Source organism: Podarcis vaucheri, assembly GCF_965113315.1.
Source record: "Podarcis vaucheri genome assembly, chromosome: 13".
NCBI lineage: Eukaryota > Metazoa > Chordata > Lepidosauria > Squamata > Lacertidae > Podarcis > Podarcis vaucheri.
In genome coordinates, this window is record NC_138751.1 from 19,117,946 (window position 1) to 19,137,485 (window position 19,540).

The window sequence follows — 19,540 nt, forward strand, 5'->3', positions numbered from 1 at the left end:
AGTAAACAATATGTTTGGGAATTTGTTGTTTTATTATTTATTGCAATCTTAGCCCACTCCCCCCCCGCCAGGAGCGCAAGGTGATGCTCATGGTTCTCCCCCTCCTCATTTAATCTCTGCAACAACCCTGTGAGGTAGATTAAACAGAGGCAGTGAGCTTCATGGTCAAGTAGGGATTTGACCATGGCTCCCAGGTTATGCGTAGTCCCATGCTCTATCCACTACACCGCACTCCCCAAATACATTTTTCAGTGTGAGGTGAGAGACAGAATGTCCCTGCTCCAGCCATTGCGGGTGTACACACAAGCCTGGCAGCTGAATCTTAGTATCATAACCGGCAATGAGATACTGTCCTCCACCGTGAAATTACTAAGTTGCAGTTTGGGACATATAGCAGACTACTCTGTCCTTCAGTAGAAGGATACAGCCAGTTGACTTTGGAGGACCAGCTAGGAGTGGGATGCCTGAAGCACTTGCCTCACGCTGCCTAATGGTAGAGCTGGCCTTGGAGACTTGGTTGTGGGAGAAAAAGCCCAATCAGCCTTCATGGAAGTCCTACTCAAGCTTTTTAAGGAACCATTTGTTTGCCACAAGGTGTCAGCAGTGTCCCAAAAAGAGGATAAGCATACAATTATGGGAAGAGCCATGGGAGGATAGTGGGGTGCTGGGGATTGGAATAAATAAGGCAAGGAGCTGGGGAGACTGGGTTTACTGGGAAAGCCGAAGTGGGTCAAGTCCAGTAGATAAAACCTCTGGATTTTCTGTAATGCTGTATATACGTAATTGCCCTGCTGAATTCTGGATGAATTGATCCAGAATAAGTGCTACCTGTTTCTTCTGGACTATTGCAGATTAGAACCCTCACTTTTGCTAATAGGGGTGTTTTGGGGGATAGGTGCGGAGAGACCTTTGGCAAGGTAGCTAAAATGTGTTATGGTGGTAACTAATCTGTGTTTAGATGAACTTGCACTGCAGTGGGGTTTGCATGCTGTGGGTGGGGGTTGAACCAAGGATGAATAAAAGGCAGATTAGGAATTTACAGGTAGGTTTCTAGGCGATTTGCAAAAGGCTCTGATTCCAAATTCTCTTAACTTTTTATTTGCATGATGCTCCTGTGGCCACCCAGCTTGGATCAGGCTGTGCCCCACCAGTGGAAGACAAGTGTTGTAAGATTTTGTTGTTGTTTAGTCGTTTAGTCATGTCCGACTCTTCGTGACCCCATGGACCAGAGCACGCCCGGCACTCCTGTCTTCCACTGCCTCCCGCAGCTTGGTCAAACTCATGCTGGTAGCTTCGAGAACATTGTCCAATCATCTCTGTCGTCCCCTTCTGCTTGTGCCCTCCATCTTTCCCAACATCAGGGTCTTTTCCAGGGAGTCTTCTCATGAGGTAGTATTATTATCCCCCATATTGCAAATGGTGTGGGGAGGACTGAGGCCACATACCGGTACATTTAAAGCACACACAAAAAGGAAAATACTGGGAACCATAGTTTTTTAAAAAAGGGTATTGGGATCTGTAGCTCTGGGGGTAAACTACAGTTCCCAATATTCTTTGAATAAAAGCCATGTGCTTTAAATGTATGGAGTGTAGGCAGCCAAAGGTAGTTTGCCCTAACACCATGTACAGTGGTACCTCTGGTTACGTACTTAATTCGTTCCGGAGGTCCGTTCTTAACCTGAAACTGTTCTTAACCTGAAGCATCACTTTAGCTAATGGGGCCTCCTGCTGCCGCTGCGCAACCGGAGCACAATTTCTGTTTTCATCCTGAAGCAAAGTTCTTAACCAGAGGTACTATTTATGGGTTAGCGGAGTCTGTAACCTGAAGCGTACGTAACCTGAAGCGTATGTAACCCGAGGTACCACTGTATTCATTCATTCATTGCAGTTATATACAGTGGTACCCCATTAGCTAAAGTGGTGCTTCAGGTTAAGAACAGTTTCAGGTTAAGTACGGACCTCCGGAATGAATTAAGTACTTAACCCAAGGTACCACTGTACTGCCTTATTTTTGTTGTTGTTGTGTACTGTAGTGAGTTCATGGCAGAGGTGATATTCAAATGGAATGCTAGCACTCCCTTTGCCACTGTGCTGCATGAGCCCTAAAAAGGCTGTTCTTTGTTTTTGTGTTTACATGGGAGAGGCCATCAAATTTGATTTTCCCTTTCTATAAAAGGAGGGGAGAGGTTAGGTGTGAAAGAACCCTCTGTTCTGCAGAGATGGGCAGTGGAAATACGACAGGAAGAAGAGGAGACAGGTCTGCTGTAATGGGATCAGCCTGTAACAGTGGGGAGTGGCAGCCTAGCCAGACCTTCAGCAGGCACTTTTTAAGAAGCCCAAAGCTGGAAAAGAAACAGAAAATGCCAGTGAAAATAACCACGGGGGTTTTTTTGGAGCATGAAAGACAAAGGATATAAATATGGGCAGGGGGGTGGGGTAGCGGGAAAGACTACCAAAAGGGGAGGTATTAGAAATGTTCATAAAACAATGGGTAGTGGTAAAGTTAATAAAATAATAACGTAAGAGCTTCGAGACCAGCCAGTGGAATTAGCGGCAGCGGATTCCGAACAAGAGAAAGAAAGGTCTTTAAATTATGCATATTTAACTGATGGAATTCACTGCCGCAGGATGAGGGGGACGTGCCACTAGCTTAGATAGAAGGAAAAGATTCACTACAGAGGGGGGATTTGAACTTGGTTCTAATAATAATAATAATAATAATAATAATAATAATAATAATAATATCTTTATTGTCATTGCCCCCTCTCGGGGACAATGAAATTACTTGGCTGCTCCATCCACCCAGGTAGGGCACTCCACACAAAATCAAAACAACTATAAAAACACTAATTAAAACAATACAGTATAATACAGCAAGGAAGATTAGATGACTTTCAAAGTCAATTCTGACTATCGGTCGAATAAAGAAATTGATTGATTGATTGATTGATTGATTGACTTTCAAAGTCCAGGCTTCCCATTCAGGGCCGAGATCGCTCTGGAGAAGAAGCTGTTCTTAAGACGGCTCGTTCTTGTCTTCATCGTCCTGTATCTCCGTCCCGACGGCAGGAGCTCGAAGAGACAGTGACCAGGATGCGATGGATCTTTTACTATGTCCAGTGCCTTCCTATGGCACCTTGTGGCATAAATCTGCTCCAAGGTGGAGAGTGGGCAGCCAACAATGCTCTCTGCTGCCTTAACAACTCTGCACAACCCCAACTTGTCCTGGGTAGTACAGCTTCCGTACCACACACATAAGCCATAAGTGAGCACGCTCTCAATGGCACAGTGATAGAAGGCAAGCAGCAGTTTCTGCGGAAGATGGTTTTTCCTTAGAATTCTCAAAAAGTACAGTCTCTGCTGCGCCTTCTTCACAAGCCCCCTTGTGTTGACACTCCAGGACAGGTCCTCTTGTAATTCAATGCCCAAAAATCTGAACGTTGTTACCCTCTCCACACAGACCCCATCACACCGATCTCTCAGTCTGCCTCAGCAGAGAAGCAGTTTTGGCAACGGGTGTGGATGCAAAGGGGAAGGGGCTACTGCCTTATGCTTTCCTGACCTTGGGTGTGTTTTAGAAGCATCTGTTTATAGGCAAGGTAGATATTTGGGCTATTCATGCACCCTGCATTTAAAGCGCACACGCCCCAGAAGGAATCCTGGAAACTGTGGTTTAAAGGTGATGGGAATTGTAGCGCGGTGAGGGGTCCCCAGCGGTCTGATCCAGCCTTTCGCACACCTGGATCTGGCAGACGAAGTTTCCTCTCAGTACTTCTGTCTCCACGGCGTGCTGGGTGTCGGGGGCTTTCGCCGCCGGCTAAATCATTCCGGTGTTAAAGGCAGAGGCTCAGGACACGTTTAAAAAAAAAAAGTGGGGGGGGAGGAAAGCAGGGAAATGCCATCTCTCGTGTGCCCAGTTGGCTTACGGAACTCACTGCCACGTGATTAAAGAGTAAAGCAAAATGCAGCGAGGGCTGGATCTCTCGACAGCGCGGGATAAATGGAACCTGCATGGCTAAGCGCAGCGTGCCTGCAAAACGCCTGTTGCTTTGAGCGCCGGGCGCGCAACGAGCCTGCAGGCCCTGCTGCTGCTGCTGCTGCACCAGCGTCTTGCACGCATCTGGCTGGCCGCTTTGAGTAATGAGTAGCCGGGTTGAGAACCGTGAATCGTTTCTGTCTGAGTCAGCGGGGGGGGGGGGACGGGGGACCCTCCTTGCGGGTGTGTGTATCGTTGTGTACTTTTTGGCTCCCGGCAACAGCAATAACACAAAGTCCACTCTCCGCCTTCCCGGGTCTTCTCCCCTCGACCTCGCCCGCCTTCTCCTCCTCGCCGCCCCCGCCTCCTCTACTACCTCCCTGTCTCCGCCCACGGCCCACCCTCTCCCAACCTCTTGCCTGCCTGGATGTGTGTGGGGTGGGGTGGGGGACTCGCCCCACCCCTCTCTCCTTCTGTCCCAGCCACGAGTCCCTCGCCTCGCCGTTTTCCCGTGATCAGACCAGAGCATCTTCTCCCAGCCTCGGTTGCTGCAACGTGCGTGCCCACTACCCTACCTTCAGGCTTCCTTCCAGACGTGCACTCTCCACCCCGCTCTGGAAGTAAGTCGCTTCTTCAGGAAAGTCAAGTCTTGGGTGCTGGAGGGAGGGAGGGAGGCGCGCTGCTGCGCTGCGGGCGAAGGGGTTCGAGCCAGAATTCCTGGGTTCTCTGTAGGAGAAAGGGAAGGATACAGTGAAGAGAGAGAGAGTTGGGGAGGCGAAAGGAGGTTCCAGAGGGTTAAAACTAGGAGGGGGGGGGGAAGAATCAGGGAACCCGCCCGGATTCCTGGTTCATTAGGAAAGTCCGCGGGAAGTTAAACCCAAGAAGCGCTGGGAGCCAGGATATTGTGGGGAGTGGGTGGATGGGAGCTTACTGGATTTCCCGAGGAATGGTGTGTATTCCAGCTTCTGCCAACTTGGGAAAAGGGCGTGACCGCCGTGAGATTTCCTTAGGATGCTGCTCTGTTTATGAACTTTTTGTGCATCACCATTTTTGGGGCACCACACCATGCCAATAACACCTCTCCCTCTTGATATTTTTTTTAAGTGATCCACTTACTGTTTGTTGAAACAAACAAACAAAAATTCCTTCCAGTAGCACCTTAGAGACCAACTAAATTTGTTATTGGTATGAGCTTTTGTGTGCATGCACACTTCTTCAGATACACTGAAACAGAAGTCACCAGACCCTTATATATAGTGTTTGGTTAGTTTTGAGGGGTAGGTGTGGCCGACTTGGAACTTAATGGGATTTGATTGATACCTCTGATTCCACTTCCTCATTCCCTTAAAAATAGTAGCAATAATAGAAACAATGGAATGCCTTGTGAACCTAATTTTGGCAGCTGTTTGTGTGTAGGGATGCCAGGGCAGGGCATGTTGGCCTGGGTGTGTTCTGGAAGGTGTGACTATCGGTAAGAACAACAACAAGACTTTTAAGGTGCCACAGGGCTCTGACAGTGAAACGTAATTCGCACCAGAAACACTTCAGGGGCAAAATAAAATAAACCATTAAAGGAAGAAGCCTGGCAAATAAATATACTCAAGTCCATGAAGAAGGGGAGGGTCAGTAGCTCTGGTGGGGGATTTGCCATGCTCCTTCTGGGGTAGTTTGTCCACCTTTGTTGCCAGAAGGCTTTTAGTCTATTATTAGCAAGGGAAGAAACCAAAGAGAACCATGGTTGTCTCTCTGGAACGCATGCAGGAAATTATCCCTGAGAGGTTGCAATCCCGAATACTCAAAAGCAAACCCCATTGGTTGCAGTGGGGCTTGTTTCTGCACAAACTGTATCAGAGACGTCTCTATAATTCCCAGGTTTGTCCATGGGGTGCGGCCACAATGGGAGTGTTTGCATTTCTCAAGATGGAAGTCATGTTTCACAGCGTCTGTGTGCTGCATATGTCATGCATGATGCGTACAGCAGGATGGCTGATTTCCCTCGATTGATAGCATGTGCCATTTTGGGGGGAATACATGTGTGGTGTGCATTTGTGACAGTACTGCATGCTTTGCAGTGTGAGAAAACGTGCCTCGGAGTATGCAATGCATTTTTGTAAAGGAGACTTCACAAAAGCCTGCAGGCTGTTTTAATGCACAGTGACTTTTCTAGCCAGTGGATGCTGTTGCTAGCTACTTGTGGCACGGACTGAAGACCTGTAGCTCCACTTACACGCTTTAGTGCAAAAGAAAAACGCCTGGACGGACAGATTTTGGAACTAACTTTTTAAAATATTAACCTTTGGTTTTCTTCCATTCTCCTCCAGTTGCATGGAAAGATTCCTTTTTCAAATCCGGTGTCTTGATTTGCTGATCAATAAATTATCATGTTTGGAAAGTTATAGGATGAAACGGCTTTTAGTACTTAAAAAGGAGAGGTTCCCAGAGAGCCTTATTTATGCAAACCTCGAATCACCCCCCATCCCATACCCTCTTGATCTCTTTCACCTCATGAGATGCCTTGTCCAGAGAATCCCAAACTCCCAACCTTGTCTTCCCATTATACTCTCATCCTGCTCACGGGATTTGAGTTTTTCTGGACAATCTGGTCATGAAGACCTAGCTCTTTATTGTCCTTGGGTGGCACCTCTCCTACAGCTTGACCATTTCCCAGCCTCCTTATCTGAAGTGGGCAGGAGTGTGTGGGTGTGTGGGGGGGTGTCTGTCCTTCTGCCACATGTTTAGTTCCCTACCTTGGGCATTTCCTCCTTGTATGCTCAAGGTTTCTAGCTAAGAGTTAGCTAATACTTTCTTGATAATGATCTGTGTCACTTACTGGAACCGCAGAGCCATTTCTTCAGAGAGCCTTTTTAGTAGCATTAAAGAGCTGTGAGAGGTTACATCATGCTTCATTGCATATAGATAATGGATCATGTGAAGTTTTGCCTTAAATTGGGGGTGGGGAGCTTCAGGCATAAGGGTGAAATGTGGCCCTCAAGCATGGCCATAGCCAGGGGGAGCAGCTGCCCCCTGAATCAAGTAAATCAATAAAAATACTTAACTAACTGAGGTTCTGCCCTCCCCCCAACATAAATTCTGACCACGCCCATGCCCTCAAGTCTTCTCAGTCTGGTCCTCAAGGCTCTCTTGAGGCCACACCTTTCTCCTCAGGCTACACTCCACACCAGTCCTCCTCAAATGCTTTTTTGCCTGTCTTGAGATGTGTTTTTCACATCCCTGAGTATCACATCCCTTTTTCTGACCACACCCATCACTGGGATGCGGCCCCAGGGAGCCTCTCCTTGCAACAGTGTGGCCCTCGGCTGAGAGAGGCTCCTCAACCCTGCTTGAAAACACCCCTTCTTTCATGGGTTTTGAGGGCAGCCTTAAGTAACCTGCTGCCCTCTCGGCTGCCTCACATTTGCCAAATGGAGATTATAATCCGGTTCTTGTTCTTGGAAGAGCCTTCCACAGCTCTGCTGAGGTGCTTTAGTATTTTTAGCCTCATAAATCAGCTGATGGGGGGGACTCAGTGTGTGATGGGCATGAGCTGCCTATGCCCGCTCTTTGAGCACGGCTGCCAGTGACATGCAACCCCCAGAAACATTGCAAGAAGGCGATGCAGCCTTCAGCATAAAAAAAAGGTTAGCCACTCCCTGTTGTCCATGCGATGATAATGTAAAGAGCTCTGGGCTCTCTTCCCTCTTTAAAGCCTTGAAAGCTGTAGTGGTGGATTTTGATAATGCTCTTGGAATAATTTGGGATTGTATAGTCGCTCAGTTCATATGCACGGGGGAATAATATGGAGTCTACTTTTTCAGGTTGCAGGTAGGGAGTAACATCTTAGGCTGCTGCTTTGGAGGGGGAAAATGGCCCTCTGCATACAGGAAACCAGCCTGCTAGGGTTAAACTCTCCACGAGGCACTAGTTTTCTAAATGCAAGGAATCCAGGGACGTGTGTGGCAGTCGCAGGTCCTTCCTTGCAGCCTGAAGTGGCACTGTCCAAGAAAGGTCCCCACCAGTGGCGTAGCGTGGGTTGTCAGCACCCGGGGCAAGGCAAGTAATTTGCGCCCCCTAACCCGTGGATTCGTGCCCCCTAACCCTAACCCCCAGATGTTGCACCCGGTGCGGCCGGCCCCCCCTGCACCCCCACGCTACGCCACTGGTCCCCACCCCCCTTGATTCTGCTCTTATGTATAAACTGGACCTGTGCATTACTGCTGGAAAACCGGGCAGGAAAGCGTCACAGAAACTGGTTCTCTCTCTTAATTCCCTGGCCCCCACTTTGGTCTCTTCCCCCAAATAACTGACATAGCTGCATTTGTCTGGGCAGGCTGGTTAGATTTTACTGGGCAACCCTACTTTTGTGGCACGACTTGCACAACTGCTTTGATTACCCCTTTGCCCAATCAGTGTCCCAAATGCGAAGAGGGTAGGTAGCTCAGAAGAGGTTCTTGCGACATGCCAGGCAAGGTTTGAAACGCCTTTTTATTGTCGCCTCTCTCCTTCCACAGCTGCTTCCCTTCTCTTTCTGCCATTCCTCCCTTCCACCTCTTCGCCCACCCAAACCAGCATCTTGGCTAAAGGGACTCTGGCCTCCAAAACACAAACAAGGAAAGGAAGTTGTAGCTGCTGATGGAGGCGGGGTGGTGGTAGTGGGGGGAACTGTCCTCCGCTTCTAAAAGGGAGGGAAGGGAATTGTGATTTTTTGAGAGATGGCCCAGAAGGAAGACAGAGGAGATGGCTGTGAGCCCAGCCAGAGCATTCCCCCCTCCCTTCCAGCTGGGAAGCAGCGCATGATTGAAACCAAATGTCCAACTTTGGGTAAAGCGAGATTTTCTCCTGGCCTTATATGGATAACAGTGCAAATGGCTCCCACCTCCCCACCCCCCACCTCCAGGCAAATATCTCTGCCTGCTGGCCATGCCTGGGCCTTTGCAGGAAATCCAGATGGGGAAGTGTCTTCCCCTGATGAAAGGCCAAGAGCAGTTCAGCCTTTGTCTGACAGACACACAGAGAGAGAATGTTGCTCCCAACGGCCTCTAACCTAATTTTAACCCAGCTGAGATGCTTTTCCAGACCCTCCTCCCCTAGGAATTCCCATCTGCTCTCGCCCAGTTGTTTGGAAGTCACAGTTAGGACTGACCACTTTTTGCGTTGCCAAAAAAGAGGAAATGAAAAGAAATGCATCGCTAAAAATGGGATAAAAGGAAATGGAGCAGGTTTGCATAAGATTTGCATATACAGTGCTACCTCGGGTTACATACACTTCAGGTTACAGACGCTTCAGGTTACAGACTCCGCTAACCCAGAAATAGTACCTCCGGTTAAGAATTTTGCTCCAGGATGAGAACAGAAATCGTGCAGCAGCGACGTGGCGGCAGCGGGAGGCCTCATTAGCTAAAGTGGTGCTTCAGGTTAAGAACAGTTTCAGGTTAAGAACGGACCTCCGGAATGAATTAAGTACTTAACCCAAGGTACCACTGTATAGACTATTTACTGATTTGTACATCTTGTTACAAAACATTGATATCCCAGCTTTCCTCCTAGGACAGAGGTCTGCAGCCCGCGGCTCCGGAGCCGCATGTGGCTCTTTTACATCTTTGCCGCGGCTCCGGGGCGGATACTAGCGAGGGGAGGAGGCGCATTGTGCGCCCCGACACTCCCCACTGTGGCGGGCGCTGTACTGGCTGTGATGTCGCATGGGGGTGGTGCGTGCGTTAGTCATGCACCGTCCCAACATCACCTTCCCGCCCGCTACATTGAAAGGGGGCATGTACGCTGGTCACTGCATTGAAAGGGGGCATGTACGCTGGTCACTGTTTTGAAGGGGAGTGAAGAACACACACACACACACAAAAAGGTAACTTGTTAATTTAACGTTTATTTCTATGAGGAGGAGTAATTCTGAGGGGTCAAACAAAGGAATAATTAAAAAGTGACAAAAAAAGGTTATTTTTTTTAATGACAAGTTTTGCGACTCCCAGTTTTTTTTTCTTCGGAAACGGGTCCAAGTGGCTCTTTTTGTCTTAAAGGTTGCCGACCCCTGCCCTAGGAGCTTAAGGTGGTGTGCACGGTTTCTCCCCCCCCCCACTTTCCAATTGCATCCTCCCCACATCTCTGTGAGGTAGGCTGGTCTGAGAGATGTCTTGCCCTAGTGGGAAACACTGTGGCCAGGTTGAGCTCCTCTGTGTCCTGTTCAGTCTGCTGTCCAGATGCTCACTGTTGATTTTTTTAAAAAGAAATGAATTTTTGCATTGCATTTATTTATTGCATTGCATTTATTCTATTTTTATACATCTTTCTTTCTTTCTTTATCTTTAAACCAGACAGAGAGGACGTCTTCTGTAAAGCAGGATACCTGGTTATGCCTGCATAACACTGCTCTTAGTGGTTAAGGACCACATGGGATGCCCTCAGTGGCAAAGGCTGGATTAGCCACACACCCCGCACCTTTTTGATGCTAATTTATTATTTGTTTATGTTTATGTATATTATTTATTTGTGCTCATTTATTTTAAAACATTTATATGCCACCCTTTGCCATGGTAGATTTCAGGATGATGTGCAAAATCTAAAAGCTGAGCAATTCAATAATAATGAAAACAGGCGAAAGAGCAGGAAGCCAGGGGAGAAAACCTCAAAAGGGACTAATGCTAACATTTCAAATGCCTGGGTACATAATAATCTTTCTGCCTGGCGCCTAAAGGATACTGGTGTTGATGCCAGGCTACTTTATAGCCTTTTTTCTTCTTCCAAGGGAGAAGGAAAATAAATTCTTATCCCTTAAAACATATCCCTATGGTAACGTTCTATGTGTTTTGTTCCCATTTCACTAAGCTTATGTTTGATCCCTAAAATTTAGGAAGAACTTCTCCCAAGTCCTTTGTAGCTAGACTTAACTGAAACAGGCTGAGGTACCAAGTGGGATACCTGTATGCTTAGCCCCACGAGAGACGAGGGGAGACTACAGAATCCTCCTTCCTCTGCATTGCAGTCATGATCCAAATTATCTTCATATCCTGTGGCTGCATTAGCTATTTTTCAAACAAACTCAGGAGATGCAACCTTGGCTCTCCCCATCGTCTTGTTTTGTCTTCAGGAGAACTTAACATTGAAGTAGTTTAAAAATAAATAAGAGTTATCTCGCTCTCTAACAACATGTCTGTGGTCTATAAAGATTCTGGGTTTTGTTTTTTTAAAAAAATACATCGCCCCACTTTTCATGTTTATAATTCAAGTACAGTTTGCCATGCTTTCACATCAGCATGTACTTTTTTCAAGAGACATGCAAAGATTTACGTATACACATCTGTTGTGAGTGTTTTTGTATGGTATTTTACCCAAACAGGCATTTTTTTGCATATTGTTTTCATTGATATAAGCAATTTCTGTACATTTTCCTCTAACTTAATCTTTGTATGCTTTCCTTTTTATATGGTTATTTTTGGAACGGCGTTGCAAAATTAAGAGAAACATGAATTTCGAAAGATAGCTGTGCTCTGGTTTGTATATTTGTTTGGGGGAAGTGTGAATTCAGTGAAGCAAATGTATCCCCCCCCCATGCAAAAGTAAAACCACACACACACACACACACACACACCTTGCTCTCCAGTATCTGACCATTTTTCCAAAATCGTTTTGGGGGACTTGAAAATGCAGTGGTTTTAAACCTGTCCTTCCTCTGAGAGAGTTCAGGATTAGGCATGTGGTCCTCCCCCCCCCTTTATCCTTCACAACAACCCTGTTGACTGCAGGACTATGACTTGCCAAGTGTTACGGTACTTTAGTGTACTTCTTGGATGAGTGAGGATTTTAAGCTGGGTCTCACTGATCTTAGGCCAGCATTTTAACTGTGGCACCACACCAGTCGTCTAAAGGGCAGTGCTGTTGGCGCAATGGGTTCTGGAGTAGTCTTGGGACCCCCAACAAACGCATTGCTGAAGGCAAGCCCCTCTCCTAATAGCACACAATCACTAAGGGAGATTAGAAAGTCAGTTGAAAGCCAGATGGTGGGAAAGGCATGCTCTTTAACCATGCAGATTGGGAGTAGGAGAACAGGATGATTAAAACTCTTACATTATTTTGAGGGTGTATGCTTGAATTCCTGCCTGGGGAAGTGTCTTAAGTCAGTGGTGGAGCATCTCATTTGCAGGTAGGAGGGTTCCAGGTTGAATCCCTTGCATCTCCAGGTAGGACTGGGAGAACCCTGAAGAGCCTCTGCCAGTCAGTGGAATACTCAGTCAGTGGAATATTCAGCCAGATGGACCCAAAGAAGGCAGCTTTGTATGCTGCCCATTTCTAAGTCCCCTCATTGGCAGCTTTTAACTGGATTTGGGGCGGCGGCGGGGGAATTCTTCAACCTTTTTTCCACATTTGCTTTTATGTTGGCCCTAACTGCTGCCGGTTTTGGTAGTTTTAAAGGTCTAAGTATTTTGTTACACCATTTTTATGGACTCTTTGCTAGCCGCCTTGGAAGGGTTAGTACCCTAAAAGACAAATACACCCAATTAATAAATTTGAGGTGGCTTCTGGGTAAAAGGTTAAAGGTAAAGGGACCCCTGACCATTAGGTCCAGTCGCGAACGATTTTGGGGTTGCGGTGCTCATCTCGCTTTATTGGCTGAGGGAGCCGGCGTACAGCTTCCATGTGGCCAGCATGACTAAGCCACTTCTGGTGAACCAGAGCAGCGCATGGAAACGCCGGAGCGGTACCTATTTATCTACTTGCACTTTGAGGTGCTTTTGAACTGCTAGGTTGGCAGGAGCAGGGACCGAGCAACAGGAGCTCACCCCGTTAAGGAGATTCGAACCGCCAACCTTCTGATCGGCAAGTCCTAGGCTCTGTGGTTTAACCCCATGAGGTGAATTTGAGGTGGCTTCTGGGTAGACCAGTGTTTATGAGAGAGAGAAGCTTGGCTAAGTGGCTGTGCCCAGCCTCTGCAAGCCTCGCCATGCCTGTGCACTGCTGACCCCTGTTGCGATTGCTGCTAACTTCCAAACACGCCAGCAGAATTGGCACAGACAGCACAACGATGGAAACGATAAGACCGTGCAGCAAGAGCGACTACCTCTTTGAGGTGCTTCCTGTTGCACTTCCTGTGGTGATGCTCCGGATGTGAGAGGGCACGCCTTTTGGTAGTCCCCTTGCACTCTTCCCCCACATCTGCTTCCTCATTGCTCATGCATTGCTAAACAGTTTTGTTGTCCTGGTAACAGCCATGCTGATAAAACCCCCCCAGCATTATTTTATACCACAAGCGTTGCCTATCTCAACCTTATTGAGGTCACTTCTTTCTTGCTGTAGGCGAGTGGTGGTTCTGAGGCCTGCAATATCTGGCCAGACATCTCCTACCGATCTGGGTTCTCTGAAGTCAGCTCAGATATCTCCTGCAAACATTGGTGGATCACAATTTGTGTCTGGCATCATATATCCAGCTGCCATTGTTTATTTTGATAGACTCTAGGCACCTATTTAAAGGTGTTCATCTCTCATTAATATTTATTCCATGGCAAGAGCAAAACTGTTGCTCTCTGCTTTGTGGGGGTGACCTCGGTTTCTATCATGAGAGAGGGGCAGTAACACTGTTGGGAACATACATGTCACAGATTGGGTAACAGGACGAGACAGGTATGTATTCCAGCTATATCCTATCCTTACTCCAAGGAGCTCAGGAATGGTGCATGTGGTCCTCTCACCAGGTTTTTTATTTTTATTAGACTCTTGTGGGCCCAAGTTTACTCAGTGAGTGGGGATTTGAACCTGAGTCTCCCCGGACCTAGTCTGACACTCTAACCACTATACCACACTGGCTTTCCAAGAGACAGCAACATCGAAGGCAGAGATGGGGAGCCAGTGGCCCTCCAGATGTTGTAGGGATCCAGACAGGGATGGAAGTGATGGGAGCCATAGCCAGCAACATCTGGAGGGCCACAGGTTCCCCAACCCTGAACCAACGTGAATCAGTGAGTGTAATGAGATACTTTCCAGATCATCACCCTGACTACTGGGCCATGAACTGCTCCATTGTAATCTTGCATTGTGTGTTTTGCATTCTTTCCCCTAGATCTTTGCACGATGCCGGTAACCCGCTCAAAGTCCGTGGGCAACACCTCTGCCTTGACCTCTCAGCTGGGCATTGTCCGTCTGCTGGAGGTCCTCTTCACGTGTGTCACCTTCAGCCTGGTGGTCCACATCGACAAGTGGCATAGTCGCAATGGTGACTGGTGCATGTTCTCATGGTGCGCTTCCTTCGCCATCACTATTGTCATCTTGATAGTGGAGTTTGCCGGCCTCCAGCACCGCATGCCAGTTTCCTGGAAGAACTTCCCCATCACATTCGCCATGTATGCCACCCTGATGTGCCTCTCGGCTTCCATCATCTACCCGGTCACCTACATTCAGAACCAAAATCCCTCCCGCAGAGAACGTCCGTACCTCATTTCTGCCACTGTGTTCTCATGTCTCTCCTTCTTGGCATACTCCACAGAGGTGGGCATAACCAAAGCCAAACCAGGAGAAGTCACTGGCTACATGGCCACCGTCCCTGGGCTGCTCAAGGTGGTGGAGACCTTTATTGCCTGCATCATCTTCGTCTTCATCAGCGATCCGGTTTCCTACGATAGACCAGAAGGTCTCCAGTGGTGCATGGCTGTCTACTGCATCTGTTTCATCCTCTCGCTGTTGGTCATCATCCTCTGCATTGGCGAATGCACTGGCTGGCTGCCGTGTCCGTTCAACAAGTTCCTCAGTGGCTATACACTCTTGGCTGTGCTCATGTATGCGACAGCCACCATCATCTGGCCCATCTATAAGTTCGACAGCAAGCATGGTGGCAGTTCATCTCGACCCCGTTATTGCAGTTCAACCACAATGTGTGATTGGGACAAGCTTGTTGCTATAGCTGTCCTGACAGCCATCAATCTCCTGGTGTACGTGGCTGACCTGGTGTATTCCGCACGGCTGATATTCATCCAAGGGTAGAGAACAACTGGTGGCAACGAGAGTCAGGACAGAGAAGGTCAAGAAGGAGGGAGGATGTAAAGAGATGGGGAAGGGGAGCAGAAGGGGAAAGCAAAGGCATCTTTTAAAGCATTGCCTTCCCATCTTTTTCCATGCTCTCACCCTCTTTTTGCTTTTTTCTCTTCCACTCTTTTCTTCCATTTTTCTTTCTTCCCATTAATCTTTTCACATTTTTACATTCCTCCTTCCCAGTTAACCTTTTTTGGTTTTGCCTTATGCTTGTCACTTGTTGCATGCTCAATCTTTTCTCCTCCCCCCCCCCCCGCTGTTTGCACAAGTGTGTCTGTTCAAAAACTCACACGCTTCACGTTTCCCATGCTCATTCTGCCCCCTTCATTACTTGCCCTTTGCACAAGCATCGTTTCCTTTTTGCATGCTTGTCCTTTGCCACTCCCTGCACATTTGCAAGGTGTGGCTAGCTAAGAGCTCCAATATTCAGGGTTTTGAGGGTGGTTCTGTTTGTTTTCTAATGGTGGTACTGGAGGTGCACATCCCTGTGAGGGGGGAATTGCACTGGGGGCATTATCCTTGATTGAAGGAGATTGCCAGAATATTCCCATGTTGATCCCCGGCCAGATGTTTTTATATGAACACAAGACCTTCCTGCATTCTTCTTGCACAGTTCATAGACACCTCTTTCTTTTCCATTGCATGCATGCTCCTTCACCAGCCACGAAATCTTCCACCTTCATGACTGTTCTCTGTCCAGGCTGCCAGTTTGCATTTCTGATGGTTGCATGGGTGTGTGTGCGTGTTTGTAGGGAGAGAGGACCCTGGCTTACTCAAATGTGTATCTTCTTTTCAAAGGGCAAGGGGATCCTGGTTCGGGGCTCAGAGGGCATTAAAAGTGCCGGAGCCTTGAGAGAACAGACCTCTCTGCTTGCAGACAGGAAGGGTTGAGAGAGCTCTCCTTTAATTAACATATTTGCCTGGCAGTTTAAAAAAAGAAAAGTTTTTGATGAGCCTTAAAGGCATTGTCTCACTTTGCAAGATGTCACTTGGGGGCTGTTGGTTGCTAATGAACACAGACGCCTGAAAGGTAGTTGAGATGTGCTTGTAGAGGTCTCTGAAACAAAGGGGCAATTTGCTGAATGTGGCTTATGTCAGAACGCACAGGAGCTGCAAAGAAGCAGGGCTGCACGGCTAGTTCTCCAAAAGTTGCCTCTGCCACCTCCATGGAGAGTTTATTCTATGGTTTATTTTTATTGATGTCTGGGGAGTAAAGACTCATCCTGCTTGGTGAGAGATTAAAGGCAACGTGCTTGCTTCTGGTTGATGGTTTTTGGTGACAGAAAGGCACACTGTTCTCAAAAGTGCTTGTGTGTGAGCTGTTGACCATCACAGTGCCTTGAATCTCTAAAGGGGACTTCACTCCTCTGCATTCAGAAGTAGCCTCTAGTTGCCTTTAGCAAAATAAGCAGTATTTTCTTGGAGTTTGAAAGCAAAATGACTATTTGGGGGGCTTAAAGCCAACAATTTGCTATCCTGAAAAACAGCATCTACGCTGTAAAAGCGCCTTTAATTATTCACCCAAGGATTAAAAATCCTTGCCTGCAATGTTCTTAAAAGCAAAACATTACACTTAGGGCAATATTGTTCCTGAAAAATAAGCTTGCTTAATTATTATTTTTTACACTTCTTTGAAAACTGCCTTCTGTTGAGTGCCTAATAATCTGCTTTAAGTGTTCTTGCTGAGAAAAAAATAGCAAGATATTATTATGGGGGGGGTGGATAGAAAAATTGAACATACATGTTCAGTGGAGTGTTAAATATGTTATTTTGCCTCTGTTTTGGTTGCTGAACCAGTATTTAAAAAGAGAATATATACCAGGGGACACATCCTGCAGCCTAAAAAGACAACAACGTTCTCTTCCTTTCTGCTCAGCACTAGAGTTTAGTTTCATGTACTTAAAAGAAATGAATTTACAATATTATTTTCATAATTTGCCTTTTTTATACTTCTAGATGTCATATAGCATAGAGACAGAAATATAGGCTCTCCCTGCTCCATTTTCACCCTAACTGCGGTGCTCTTGTTTGTGAATGTGTGGGTTTTTTTTTAAAAAAAAATGCAAGTAAATATATGTGTATAAAATAAAGGAGCAATGATATAATAAACAGTGGTGATTCCTCTTTCTTTTGTGTCTGCAAAGAAGCTCACAATACATTCAGACATTTAGAGTTGGAGCAACTGGGGTGGGTCTGTCTTCAGAGTTATATGGTGAAGCCTGTGTTGTTAGAGTGTTTGAACAGGCACCTTGGAGACCAGGGTTCAAATCCTCCCTTGGCCATGAAGCTCAATGGGAGACCATGGACCAGTCACTCCCTCCACCTCACAGGATTGCCTTACATGGTTCTCCTCCCCTTTTCAACTTCACAACAACTCTGTGAGGCAGGCTAAGCTAAGAGATTTTATCTGGTATGGATTTTCCTAAACCCACTCCACCTTTACAAACATTGGCTCCCAGTACATTTCTGAGCACAATTCAAAGCTCACCTTTAAAGCCCTAAACGGCCTCGGCCCAGTATACCTGAAGGAGCACCTCCACCCCCACCCCATCGTTCAGCCCGGACGCTGAGGTCCAGCTCCGAGGGCCTTCTGGCAGTTCCCTGCCTGTGAGAAGTGAGGTTACAGGGAACCAAACAGAGGGCCTTCCCATCAGATGTCAAGGAAATAAACTATCTGACTTTTAGAAGACATCTGAGGGCAGCCCTGTTTAGGGAAGTTTTTAATGACTGATGTTTTAATGTATTTTTAATCTTTTGTTGGAAACCACCCAGAGTCCCTGGGGAAACCCAGCCAGATGGGTGGGGTGTAAATAAATTATTATTATTGTGACCAGCTACACTTACCTGCCGAAATGTCCTCTTCTATAGGAGCCGTTTCATCTTTTGCATTTCGTTGCTCTTAGCGTGGGGTCCTCAAGGTGGGGTCCACCAGCATCATGGCACTCTCAGATGTCCTTCTGCTCTCTTAAATTTTCTTAATTGAGTTTATTTTATTTTTTTACATGGGTTGCTTGCTTGCTTGAGTGGGTTGCCTGTTGTTGGGGGGTGGGAGTTGTGCCTGCTTGTTATTTTTTTATTTTTTGGTCTCCGTTTATTTGGTGTGTGTGTGTGTGTATTTGTGTGTTTTGCTTGTCATGGGTGGATTCTGAGAAGTGGGTATTTTGTGGTGCTCACCGCAGTTTCCAAATATGCTTTTTGGACACAAAACAAAACAGGTTGGGGCTCCTGCTCTGAGCAGAGTGATCTTCTGTCATCCTGCACCTGCAGTTACGTGAAGGAACAGTGCTGGCATCTGGTAATGCTTGGACAGAATACAGGCCTACTTTGGGCCTCACCCTGGCCTGGCACTCTGCACCACAACAGGTGGCTAGATCTGAGCAACCTTCCAGTTTCTCACAATTCCCCAGACCTAGCATTGCTAAGGCATTGTGGGGAATTAAATAAATGTCCCAGCACTGCAGGAAGTGCTGCCACTGTAGCCAGATAAATCTGCCAGGAACTACTGACAAAGAAGGAGCCCATCAGAGGACTCTGCCTGGAAATGCTCTGTGTGTGTGTGTGTGAGAGAGAGAGAGAGAGAGAGAATGAGAGAGGCAGGCCAGGCTCTGAAAGTTACAGAGAAGGTGAATTTAGGTGAGTACATCTCAGTCCTTCAGCCTAGTAACATGGCAGGGTCCACCTGTCAAGCATTCTTTCTGGAATACGCTTTGCACATTCAATAGAAACAAGGGGTAAAGCAAGGGGGTGGGGGAACCTGTAGCCTGACAGATGTTGATGGACTACGACTCCCACCATGCTGCCTTCCCAAAGCCGGCTAAGTGAGGCACCAGTCTTTGGGAAGGAGGCGCAAGGCTCCAGCAGGGTCCTACAGCACCTCCGATCTCCTCCCCAAAGCTGGCAAAGTGCTATCCAGGTTTTGGGAAGGAGGCAGGAGGACTCTAGGAACCCGCCAGGGCCCTCACACCTCCCTCGCAAAGCCCAGCGCCTCGCTTACCCAGTTCCAGGAAGGAGTAGCACAAGGAGTGGTGGTGGGGCATCAAATGTTTCCGAGGGCCACCCAAAAATCTTTAACATGCGGACCCCAGGCCATGTGTTGCGCTGCCCTGATCCAGAGGGCAACAGTTTCCTCATCTCCTGGGAAATCTGCCTGCTTGTGGGTTTCCAACACACACCTGCGTGTCCACTGTGAGGACAAGATGTTGGACTGGATAGGCCATTGGTGGGCAGTGGGCAGGGGTGGAATTGCATTCTTGAATGTGACTCCTTTTCATCGAGAAACCCCCTCCGGTCTCTGATACTCTGTTTTCCTGTAGGTGTGGAGTTCTGCCCCCAACTTGGGAGACTATTCAAACTTGCAACCTTGGGCCTGAATCAGAAAGTGGTATGGTCCATACACAGCTTTACCACTTGATTCTGGTGATGGTATGAACAGGACTTACAAACATGCTTCCCTTGTTTAGGGGACAGGACAGCAGTTTTCTTCTATGCTGGGTCACAGTCTGGCTGGCTAACCTTGTGAGCAGAGCAGGGTGGAGGGAA

At 47.4% G+C, this 19,540-nt stretch overlaps 1 protein-coding gene across 1 annotated transcript; it reads left to right on the forward strand.

Annotated features, from left to right (window-relative positions):
* Positions 1-4,405: 4,405 nt before the first annotated feature.
* Positions 4,406-17,110, forward strand: MYADM (myeloid associated differentiation marker). The gene is made up of 2 exons (XM_082197072.1): positions 4,406-4,596; positions 14,037-17,110. Exon 2 carries the CDS (start codon positions 14,048-14,050, stop codon positions 14,951-14,953), a length of 906 nt encoding a protein of 301 aa, XP_082053198.1. The 5' UTR covers positions 4,406-4,596; positions 14,037-14,047; the 3' UTR covers positions 14,954-17,110.
* The last annotated feature ends 2,430 nt before the right edge of the window (positions 17,111-19,540 follow it).